The sequence below is a fragment of the Mytilus galloprovincialis genome, chromosome 1, assembly GCF_965363235.1.
Source record: "Mytilus galloprovincialis chromosome 1, xbMytGall1.hap1.1, whole genome shotgun sequence".
In the NCBI taxonomy this organism is placed as follows: Eukaryota; Metazoa; Mollusca; class Bivalvia; order Mytilida; family Mytilidae; genus Mytilus; species Mytilus galloprovincialis.
The window spans coordinates 72,342,795-72,356,317 of NC_134838.1; the positions used below are offsets into that span (position 1 = coordinate 72,342,795).

General features: G+C 33.2%; 1 protein-coding gene across 1 annotated transcript in view; it reads left to right on the forward strand.

Moving 5' to 3' along the window:
- The window catches only part of LOC143078868 (uncharacterized), a 48,713-nt gene that overhangs the window by 28,128 nt on the left and 7,062 nt on the right, over positions 1–13,523 (forward strand). The window contains exon 7 of the mRNA XM_076254289.1: positions 3,579–3,779. Within this exon, the coding sequence (XP_076110404.1) occupies positions 3,579–3,779 (201 nt within the window). The remainder of the gene's footprint in view (positions 1–3,578; positions 3,780–13,523) is intronic.

A 13,523-nucleotide genomic window follows, 5' to 3' on the forward strand; every position in this document is an offset into this window, starting at 1 on the left:
ACAAATATCCCGTACACCAAATAAATGTGTTCCGATCCTTACAGTACCTTAGAAACTGACACATGTAAAAGTAATGCTTGGCCAATTAATTCGGAACATAAGGTCAAAAGTATATGAACCCTGACCGAAAGCCAGACATAGACATCTTACTATCATTCAATAAATCAAACACAATTGAAGTCATCATGGTCATGGAAACATACAGACAGACATGTACACTATACACGAAACACCTTGTCGCCTTAGCATACATGTATATATTCAAAAGGCCAAACAACATAAAACAAACATTGCCGAATGATGCATGATAATGAGTTCAATGTTAGTTGAAACCTTGCACAAGTCGAAAATGTACACCTTACAATCATAACAACAGACAGTTATCCTAAAGCTTAACGAATCCTCGATACGGACTTGAACACTAAAATGAATCTTCATCCATGAAATGAGGCAAATTCAGGGTCAGGTGAATCCTGTCTGACGGACATGTAGTTTATAGGATCCAATATACAAAATGTGCGTATCCTATAACTCGTGATAAGTGAGTACTTCACATGACAATATAAAGCTTCATCCTACACTCATCCATCTATTTTACAAACAACATGTTCACAAATGCCAAAATAATAATTTTAATGTATTTGCGCGTCTGGCGTACTAAATTATAATCCTAGTACATTTGATAACTATTTACACCACTGGTTCGATGCCATTGCTGGTGTACGTTTCGTAGAATTTTACCAATGTACCAGAACTGCTTGGTTTCTTTTAACGGATACCGCATTAATATTGTTGTGGGTGTACTCCAAAACCTTAAAATGTCACAAACAATAAAAAGAAAATATTTGAAAAGTCGAATTTCTTATTTGCTATTAGATTGCACAACATTAAAAGATACTGTAGGAATCCAAACCTTGCTATTTGTTTGATAACGATTGGTAATAACTTAACTATCTCATTAATTTCTACATCATATTCACAATATTCGTGTGTTGCTTCTGTAACGTTATCTGCATCTTCAACCTCACTGGATTGTTTTTTTTCGGCGTTTTGTCACTCATTTTCTTTTCTTATTGCCGTAGTTGTTATTTCTTTTTCTTTTCATTTTCTATAAATATTAAAATTTGATATGCTTAAACCTATTGAGGATGTTGACCTATCTAGGCTTTCTCAATACCAATAACAAATATCAATTGTCATATAATGGAAGAATAATTTGAACGTCTTCGTAGCATCAGATCTTTCACGATCCTTTTCACGATCTTCAAAAATGTGGTACGTGATCTTTCACGATCCAAAAAATCAATTTGGTGTAAATAGTTCTTTTTTTACCAAGTTTCAGATTATATTTATACAAAATAACTATGAGAACCGTTTAATTAATTTAAATACAATACCCTTATTCTGATAAAAGTAGTTTATCTAGTCGAATTTGTGAAAAAATCGTGTTTGTTTACATTTTTTATGTCATTTAAATGTCGAGAAGCAATCTGCCTTTTGTCGTTTTGTAATAACTATGTACTTTTAAAACTGGATATTCTCACATACTGATCATAATGTTGAACCATTTTGACAGACAGTTTGATTTTGTCGTAAATGTGTCTGTTTAATTAATTAAATTAGAATATTTACTGACCTTTCATATGTCTTCTCGATTAAATTTCTTTCACGATCCGTTACCAGAACTTTCACGATCGTCTCTCAATACTTGACCGCCGTTGGATATTCTTTCACGATCATTTCTCTCGATAAACCGAATGACACCCGTGTATATGTACCATGCATATTGACCTTTAACATCCTCCCTGATAATTATTCCGTTTGGGTTATCTTGGTAGAAAAACGAAAATAAAGGCGTCCGCATATTTTTCTGTCATCGGACGGACTTTTTAGTCATAGACCAGGCTTTTTTTTCTTCTCTATATTTCAATTATTTTCCATGGCAGTCACTGATATGATATATGTAGAGAGTCCCTCTATAATATAATAAGACATATAGTGTAGCATTCTCCTGTTTTTTTATTGGATATAACGGATTGTGGTGGGAAAAAAAGTGGGAGGGTTTTTATCTTCTATATATGTCAATCAGTTTTCACGGCAGTCACTAATATATTATATGTAGAGAGTCTCTGTATAAAATAATGATAAATTTGGAGTTGCGTTCTGCTTTTCTCATTAGTATAACGGATCTTCAAGAAATAAAGGGGGGTGGTTTCAAAATAATTGTCCTGGCGCCAAGTACTGATGACTTAATATCTTTCCTGAAATTCTACATTTATAAATTTTTTAACTAAAAATCATCCTACAACAGTTAACAAAACCAGGTTTAATCCATATTTTCTACATGAGAAAACGCCTGTTCCGAGTTGGAAATTAACAGATGTTGTCCATTCGTTTGATGTGTTTGAGCTTTTGATTTTGACCTTTGATAAGGAACTTTCCGTTTTGAATTTTCCTCGGAGTTTAGTTATTTTCTATAATTTTTTTATAATGTTACGCATGCTATGAATGCCTGCGATTTCATGGGTGTTTTCGAGTGTTTATAATGTTTGGAGAACGTGTTTTTCAACAAACTTTCGGCAATCCAATGGGACGCAATTATGCTCCTCTTTTTGTCGACTTGTTCCGCTATTTTTATGAAGTGACTTCATACAGGAACTTTTTAGGAAGAAAGGAAAGAAGTTAGCAATATCCTTTAAATTTACTTTCCGCTATATAGATGATGTTCTTTCATTAAATAATTCAAAATTGGATGACTATGTTGAACGCATCTTTCCCATCGAACTAGAGATAAAGTATAGAACAGATACAGTTAAGTCTGTCTCATATCTTCACTTACATCAAAACATTGACAATGAAGGACGGTTAAAAACAAAACTCTACGACAAAAGAGATGATTTTAGCTTCCCAATTGTGAACTTTACTTTTCTTTGTAACAAACATACCATGGCAGGCAACAGCTGCATACGGAGTATACACCTCCAAATTAATACGATATTCCCGGTCTTGTATTTCCTATTATGATTTCCTTGATACAGGTTTTGCTGCTCACAAGAAAGATATTAAACAAAGATTTCCAAATAGTGAAGTTGCAATCATCCCTTCGTTAATTATACTATACGGACGCCACCACGAGTTGGTTAACCGTTATGGAATATCCGTTTCGATCACAGATGATATCGAAATGTTCCTTATGTCGTTACTACAATCCTGTTCCCTTTTCACAAATGTGACCTAACTAATAAGACTTTTTACCGGGTTTGTAATAACATGAGCAACGTAAACACTAAGGATGCCACATGTGGAGCAGGATCACCTGAGATCACCTCCAGTTTTTGGTTGAGTTCGTGTTGCTTAGTCTTTAGTTTTGATTGTCGTGTCTGGTGTGCTATTATTTGTCTGTTGGTCTTTTTCTTTTTTTGCCATGGCGTTGTCTTTATTTTCTATCAGTAAGTTTGTCTGTCCCTCTGGTACATTTTTCTATCTTTCACCTCTTTACACGTATAGTTGAATGTTAAATAATAAGTATTCATTTGAAACCTGTTTTAATAACGTCATTTTCAACATATATTTTCTAGGATGCTTTCAAGGGTTTTGGGGAGAAAATTGTAGTAGAACATGTTCACCTACATGTATAGATCAACACTGTTATCCAGAAAACGGTTCGTGTGTTTGGGGATGTGATCCACAGAACTGTTTGAATCACAAATGTGACATTTATACAGGGACTTGTACTGACGGATGTGTATCTGGACTTTCAGGACAGCACTGTAACACTTGTGAGTATGTTTTAAAATTTTCTTAAATAAACTCTTTTGTCAACAAATAAGGAATCATAGCATTATAATACCAGATTTGAATAAGCTACCAAAACAATAAATCAATCACATGGACGTTTAAGCACATATTACGAACGGAATAACTTACATGTATCATGTTTGCACTGTTTAGATTATCTGGCTCGAAGGGCCATGTGAGGTATCGTCAGCACTTAGGTACCGTAGTCGTCGTCTGTCATTGTCGTATTTCAAACAAACTTGAGAAATGATTCTGATATAGTATCTATTATAGGTTGTGGTTCTAAAACAACAATTATAGACAAGATTTAGGGTTTTCCACTTATCTTATACTACAAAGTATAGATAAATACTGTCAACAATCAAATGATCAGCATTGCTGGATATCCATGAAGTTCAAATGACTGAAACGGTCCTTATAGGAATTGGAAGAAATTTGGATGGAAAGTTCTCATTGGCACTCAAACCACATTTTCTTACATCTAGTATCACACTTCAAATATTTTTTAACTATTTTTCATTATGTCAAATTATATTAGAGAAATGTAGAAACCGTTCAATGACGATCAGCCATACAAGAGCTGCAACATGGTGCCATAATGACTGAAACTGTTCAATGACTACTTGAGCAGTTTTTGGCCTTAAGGTGGATCCCTACAGATACAGCAATTTGTTTTTCACCATTGCATTTTTCTTAAAATTTGCATACATATACTTTGCTATGGCCTCTATAGAAAGGAGTAGGTTCAGTAAGACCCCTTTTTGGCCCCAAAATATAGCAGTTTTACAAAATAGTTAAAATGTAAACCTTTAGTTATTTATTGGACAGTAGAATGCTTCTGCTACATAAATATGGGCTGTTTTTGACAATACAATGCAAATATATCCGGTACTAGCACCATTAAGTCATGCTAAATTACTGAAATCCTCATAATTCTAGCATTTTAGTTAAATTTTAGACGGTTTTCGTGTAAAACGAAAGTGGCCGCATTCGTGTTCATCCTTAATATTGAAATGTAAGTTGTATTTCATAATATAACATAACATATATAAAGGTTGAGGATGAACACGGATGCGGCCACTTTCATTTTTACCAAAAACCATCTGAAAAGTGACATTTTTCGGCATATTACGTAGATTTTTCATATTTGAGCTTGAATCGGATCGTTTTTAATGACTAAATCTGTTAAAATCTTTCACATAAACTAATTAATTCAAATAAAATAGACACTTAAGTGTTTAAAAAGTGGTCAAAATCTTTCGTCAGATGAACCTGAAATTTGAGGCCAAAATCGGTCCTTACCGGACCTACTCCTTTGAGTTCAAAATAGTATGTCACCAGACTCGTTTCCATGGTAACGGTCACCAAAGTTGGTACGTCACGTGTAGGCATAAATACATACCTGATATAGAAACTCTGAATTTTTTTCAAGCCTTTGAAAGTGTTTTGAAAGGTTTGTTTTTCATTAATTACAAAACTATTATTGAAAATGTAAAGAAAACACAAATAATGGCAGTTTTATTCATATTTATTAAATTTGGCTCCAATTTCATAAACGTTGCTCCACACAAATAAACACAAATCTTTTTCTTAAATTTTCAAAACAATGGTCCAATGAATATCTTTTTTTGATTTGACATAAGATGGTCAAAACGATGAGCTTTAAAAAAATGAAGAAAAAAATTATGGGTCACCAGACTATTTTTTGACCGAGAAAGTTTTTTTGACCCATACCGACACAGTGATATCTTTCATAATCGGTGTACAAAGTGTGACACATGTTGTCATATTCTTTGTTAAACTTACACAGAATAATACAGTTTCACCAGACAATCAAATGAAAGCAATTTTTTGTTTCTATGAACAATGGTTACCATGGTAACAGGACATGAAGTTGGAAAATTCTGATGTGCTAGAGTTACTACCCACCGGACTAAACGAGATCAAATACCATGATTTCAGAGCTACATGGCTTCTGTGTAAATGTAAACAAATATTTTGATTTTCTGTAATGCAGCTTATATTACTATTACTATGTCTAAAATGAGCAAAATAAATTACTCAGAATTTAGCGAAAATCACCATGTATTTTTTTTTTCAATTATCGATTCATAGATAACAGTCATGCAAGTAAATGGATTAAAAAAATGTCAAGACTTTATCACCCTGTCCTCAATTAATGATTTAAGTTTGATGAAGCATAATGATAATACATTATATATTTTTAGTTGTCATACAATGTAGTAACATAACCAAAAAATGATGAAATTATAGCTTTTTCAAAGGTTTTTCAACTTTTTTTATTTTGAATGCCTCAATAATTATGCAAACATATAGATTGTTATATCTAAAAATATGTATATAGTTTACTCTGATTCAGTAAAATACTGATTGATAGTCATAGCATAATTAGAGTTCACTTTGTTCCCAGTCAAAATTGTCAATCCTTCAATATTGAATAGTACAGGTTGCTCCCAGTCAGATATATCATATTACTAATAGTGGCACTACAGCAGGAAAATACCAGTTATTTTGCTCGTTTCATTTAAAATGTCACATCTTTACATATTACATCCCTGGAATAGGTCTGATTCACTGACAGCTGCTACCTGCGTGAACTTACTATTTCTTAAAGGACGTCTTGTTTGAAAATCAAAATCTTAACATTGATCTATATGTATATATTCAAGAGTCTGACTAAAATTGAGGGTAAATTATATGGCTTTCCAAATACCGTTTCGATCCCTAACATCACTGAAGAGACACTTATTGTCGAAATCCGGATCTGGTGTAACAAAAAATATTGACACCTCATGTTTGTGGCATAACATCTTTTCCACAAGTTTATTGTTTTCTGTTTAGTATAAAATTTATATTAAGATCCATTTTGTTAAATCTTGTGATCAATTTTATTTGGCAATCGTCAATGGCAGTCAGCAGGGTTAAAGAACATCAGTTGTTCGACCTGTTAGTCAAGTGCGTTTTGTTTAAATATACTTTTTCACTTTTTTGGTCTTTTGGAAAATGTTGTATGTGCTGTATTTAGACCCTTCTACAGCAAAATTTGTTTTACATGCACACGTATAAAAATTGCGGCTTTTATCCAACGCAGTCATAGGTTTGAACGTAGTTTTCAATTTAAACTTGTTTATATTTATATATGTATATAAAATGACTGAATAAATAGTCAACGATCAATCTTACAGGGCGATGGATCATGTAATATGATTCTATACACTACAAAATATAATATATAACAAGTCAAAAAGGGTACAACATCACCATTAAATAACTGCAAAACAGATATCCTTCTTCAATAATAGCACGATGTCAAATGAATCATGTAAATATATTCAAACTGAGAAACGTTTTCTAAATCTTGAAATTTATACAATTTAAGCGAACACCACAGACGATGATACAATTTTTAAATTTCCAAACACGGCGCAAAGATTACAAAGATATGCCAAATGAAAATAGTTATTTTCGATGTTAACTGGCACAACTCTAAATTTCTAAAGGTTGTGACAGTTTAGATGTTATAACTGCATTGAGGGCAGTCCTCAAACAAAAAACTCAAAAATGTTCTTACCGATCTAAGTTGGTATAGTATTTCAAATTTAAGAACGGTAGGACAATTGCAACAGAAACTACATATTTAAGCCTCCCAAACGAATAGCAGTCTAATAATGATTAGAAAAATAAGTTTTATCAAATGAGGTAAAATAATTGAACGTGGCTACGTACTTATATCTATCCCGAATGAATGGAGCCCTGTAATTTAAACTGGTATTTAAAAACAATTTCGAACTGTAAAGCCAGTACCAAAGCCGGGGTTACTGGAAACAAGTCGTTTCCAAATAAATATATACCAGTTTAAATTTGGAATGACATATAAGTGGCAATATACATGATAAAGGGAGCATTATATAGTGTCCAATGCAAATTCAAGGTTTATATATTTAATAGCTGTGACCTTGACCATTTACCTAAAATCAATACAGTTGAACTGTTCTTTTTGGTATAAATTTACATATACAGCATGTGATCAAGTTTGTGATAAACATATTAAGTAATCTACATCACATAGCTATCTTTATTGAGGCACATAGGAACCAGTGGCAGTCTTGATAATATACTTTATATTTAAATAATAAAATAAAGTACAAATCAATTGTGTAATATTTTGATCACTGTGAACTTCCTGAGCCTGAAAGCTGCGCTACTAACTGAGACTCTGAGAGTCATCTGTGTATATAAGTTTGCATGATCTGACACCTTATAGTTGCTGAGATATATAAGAAATTGAATTTTTAACATAACCAAAGTCAGTGAAGTGGCAAATGTAGGTCAGTGACATCTGTGTACAAGTTTACATGATCCTACAGTTTATATTTGAATCTTCTTAGTATATTGTCCAAAAAGAAATTTTTATGCCAGCAAAACACCATTATCAGATTAAAAAGTCTCAAATGAAACCTGAAGTTTTTTTTCTTCTCAAAGGTAACTACATGTAATTATCCTAAAATGTATGTATTTACCATTGACAGCCATCCTTCATTTTTCTGTATAACTGCTGCTAATAACCTGCTGTTAAAGGACGACCATTAGACCTACAATTGAAGAGAAATATAACAAAAATTACAAATTAAATAAGTAAATTAATATAATTATAATATTCATAATGGAGAGACTTTTATATTACTTGTTATCAACTTTGGTTGTTCAAAATCAAAATAATGAAAATAATGATAAAAGTGCATTTTTTGTTTTAATAGATTAATTATACAGCTATACATTCACTCACATTGAAACTGAAAAAAAATTATATTCCATATAATAACAAGAGCATTGCTAAGTACATTTATGGCATCCTGTCACCATAGAAGACTGTTGCTTTCACATGGGTGTTTAGAATCTACAATGTTCACTTTGACCTTGACATTTGGGAATTGCTTTTCTATTAATAAAGTTAAAGTCTAAATTCTTTAAATTTACCTGTATAACTTTCATAGTTCCTACCACATTTGTACCAGTACCAAACATTTGCCATTCTGCAACAAAACTGGCTTCAACCTAATGAAAAAAGTAGTACCAAATATATGAATAAAAGTATGATAATCCAGTGTTCAAATACTATAGCTAAAACATATTACATTTAAAATTAACTGGAAACTCAGGCTGTTAACAAGGAAATTTGTAATAATAATGTATAAAGGCTTTCAAAACCAAATTGATTACATTAAAATTGATGAAATTATCCATAAATATAGACTTTATTTACTAAATACAAATGTAACTTATTCTAGTTTAATATTATTGTTGAAACAAATTCGGTCATGATCTATACATGAAAGTCTTTAAGTGTATACATGTATATAACACTGCTTTACCACAAAATTGATTTGAAATATTGACCCTTAACTTGAAATGATTACCAAGATCTGTGAAGTCATTTTTATGATTATATTCTTCATTATACTTTATAAAATTGAGAATGGAAATGGGGAATATGTCAAAGAGACAACAACCCGACATTAGAAACGACAACAGCAGAAAGTCACTAACAGGTCTTCAATGTAGCGAGAAATTCCCGCACACGGAGGCGTCCTTCAGCTGGCCTCTAACCAAATATATACTAGTTCAGTGTTAATGAACGCCATACTACTTTGGAAAATTATCAAAAAAGTACTTTGAAATTATTTAAAACTAAAGATTTAATTACCTTCCAATTATTCATTATATTAACCATGTTTAAAAAGTGTTTCTTCTCCTGAATTAATATACAGGATTATTTTGCAACTGCTACTATATTCTTTCCAGTTTCATTAATTCGTCTTTTTCTTTATATATGGTTGATGAATTTACAGAAAGTACATTCAATCCATTTAGGAAATTGTTTAAATATGTGGAACCAATTCCTGCATGTATCATTCCTGAACAATATGATATGAAATGTCAGTCTGCGCATTGGTTAATTAGATAAACTATAAACTATTTAGACTTGAAATTATAATTTTATTTGAAATATACAATTATTTTTTTTTAATTAATATAATATGATTGTAAATTCATGTTTGCCTTTTTTCTTATAGATAACAGACTCATAAACATTTCCAATAATGTGGAGTGAGGGTGGTTGCCCCTTCCTCATCTTCTTTTTTGCTTTCATGCATTATCCTGCATTCTACCTGAGACTACTATAACACAGTTATACATGTAGTAGTTTCAGTGTTATAGTAGACTCAGATTCTACACCTCATTCTAGGTGTGTTTTAAATGACTAAATCTGTAAGGTACCAGACCACTTGGTCTATGATCACATGCAAAAGATGAATTAATATGAAAATTCTGATTATAAAATAAAGACAACTAATATTCTGAGTTTGTAAAACATTATTTCTGTTGATGAATCATCATGACTGTATTTGTTTTCTTTTTTGAATTCTAATTTCATTTATGATAGATTGCTACCAAATAACTATTTACAAAATAATCCTCCCCTTCTGGATGTAAAACTAAAAAGCATAGATGTCTTTCTGTTCATTTCAAAAATGATATATAACTTCCAGGGTCAAAATTCCAGAAAATTTCAAAGTCCAGCTTCATAAAAAAATGGGCAGCACTTCCCCTCAAATAATGTGTTTTACCCTCAAACCACACAAACCCCAGACCAGAGCAGGTTCATTTATACAAGACATGACACCATACACCTTATAAATTGAGAATCATTAAAGATAGTGAGTTGAACTTAGAATCGTACACATCATTGACAGATATTATGGAACTACCTAATGAACTGAAAGCCTTATTGGTAACATTGATGTTGGATGGAAAAGAGCCGGAATATAAATTCACCACCAGTTCTGACCAAGTATCGGTTCAGCATCACTTGGATCAAGGTCAAGAAGCCAGATACTACATCTATTAAACCTGAGCCGGCCCTGAAAAGCAAGAAAAAGCCACCATCTACCAGAAGACGCAACGCTATCCGTTACACCCAGTGGATGGCCAACAAAACGGCCGTTGTACATGCTGCTGAATATCAATAAACCACCAGCGTAGACCGCATCACGCAAACCGAGGCAAGAGACACCATAGTCGGTCAAGTACTTACACCAACAAAGTACAAAGGGGGACCAGTTGGGGTTGTAGTCAATAAAGATATTGTTACCAGTCCTTACAATCCCAACAAGTCCTGCCATCGCCTGGTATTCTACACCTCCACAACAAACAGAGGCAAGCTCAGTAGGATCGACTTCGATCAGCGAACCAGACCTACTGCGCACACCACCACACACATCGCCCGTCAACATTGAATCAAAAGAGGCAATACATGCCGCCATGTTAGCAGAACGACCTGATACTCAGTACCAGCCACAGCAACGCATGCGGAGTAAGAAGAAGGCCAAACGACAAACAGACAAAGGTCTACAAATAGTTTTTTTCAGTCTGCAATATTCGTAAAACATCCACATATCATCATCACTGTGTGAATTTTCGGCCTGAAACTATTCATATTCTTCATTTTAAAAGAACGCATGAATTTGTCCTTTTTTGATAGACCTTTCTTTTCCGGACGATCATATCAGCTGTAGTTGTTTACACACGTTATCACCAGACGACAACAGACCTGTAACCGCAACTCAAATATATAGGCGATATATCCTAAGATTAAAATAGGGAACCAGTTTTACATCAGTAAAACGTTGTTATCGTCCTAAGTATCGGAAGCCACCTTAATTGACGCGTCTTGAGTCTTGGTCTGTGATAACATGCAAAAGATGAATTAATATGAAAATTCTGGTTATAAAATAAAGACAACTAATATTTTGAGTTTGTAAAACATTATTTCTGTTGATGAATCATCATGACTGTATTTGTTTTCTTTTTTCAATACTTATTTCATTTATGATAAATTGCTACCAAATAATCATTTACAAAATAATCCTCCCCTTTTGGATGTAAAACTAAAAAGCATAGATGTCTTTCTGTTCATTGCAAAAATTATATATAACTTCCAGGATCAAAATTCGAGAAAATTTCAAAGTCCAGCTTCATAAAACATTTGGGCAGCACTTTCCCTCAAAATAATGCTTTTTACCCTCAAACCACACAAACCCAAGACAAGGGCAGGTTCATTTATACAAGACATGAAACCATACATCTTATAAATTGAGAATCATTTAAGATAGTGAGTTGAACTTAGAATCGTACACATCATGGACCGACATTATGGAACTACCTAATGAACTGAAAGCCTTATTGGTAACAATGACGTTGGATGGAAAAGAGCCGGAATATAAATTCACCACCAGTTTTGACCAAGTATCGGTTCAGCATCACTTGGATCAAGGTCAAGGAACCAGATACTACATCTATTAAACCTGAGCCGGCCCTCAAAAGCAAGAACAAGCCACCATCTACCAGAAGACGTAACGCTAACCGTTACATCCAGTGGATGGCCAACAAAACGGCCGTTTTACCTGCTGCTGAATATCAACAAACCACCAGCGTAGACCACATCACGCAAACCGAGGAAAGAGACACCATAGTCGGTCAAGTACATACATCAACAAAGTACAAAGGGGAACCAGTTGGGGTTGTAGTCAATAAGAATAAGTTCACCAGTCCTTACAACCCCAACAAGTCCTGCCATCGCCTGGTATACTACACCTCCACAACAGACAGAGGCAAGCGCAGTAGGATCGACTTCGATCAACGACCCAGACCTACTGCGCACACCACCACACACATCGCCCGTCAACATTGAATCAAAAGGGGCAATACAAGCCGACATGTTAGCAGAACGACCTGATACTCCGTACCAGTCACAACGACGCAGTCGAAGTAAGATGAAGGCCAAACGACAAACAGACACAGGTCTGTAAATAGTTGTTTTCAGTCCGCAATATCCGTAAAACATCCACATATCATCATCACTGTGTAAACTGTCGGCCTGAAACTATTCATATTCTTCATTTTAAAAGAATGCATAAATTTATCCTTTTTGATAAACCTTTCTCTTCCGGGCGAACAGCTGTAGTTGTTTATACACGTTATCACCAGACGACAACAGATCTGTAACCGCAACTCAAATATATAGGCGATATATCCTAAGATTAAAATAGGGAACCAGTTTACATCAGTAAAACGTTGTTATCTTCCTTAGTATCGGAAGCCACCTTAATTGACGCGTTTTGAGAGTTTATTGTTTTTCTGAATTATCTCGAAAAATACAATAGACATATACGCACAGTACACTGTAATAATGGTCAGTAATACAATATATACAAACATAAAACACATGAAAGTAAAAACTAAGACCAAATAGTTAACATATAACTAGTGAGATATTTGAGCTCTTATGAGAATCTTTGTAATTCATTGGTCAATTGTATGTTAAAGTGATATCACGCTTTGAAGAAGAGTTCTAAGAATTATTTCAAACAATTCATTTATATTTTCTAACTGTAATATATTGCATCAGTTATTTCAATTCATGCATATATAATTTTCAATGTCAACCCACTTAATAACTTAATAAAATTTGTTCTAAACATTTTACAAATGTTGCAAAGCTAGTGATTAAAAAACTTCAGATTATAAGACAAGAAATCTAAAGTTTAGCGTGAGGCAGATATAGTCCTTAATTTGAAATGATTTTGAAAAATTTAAAAAGCAAATTTCAATCAAATAAAATCTGTTTTTATGCCATTACCGAA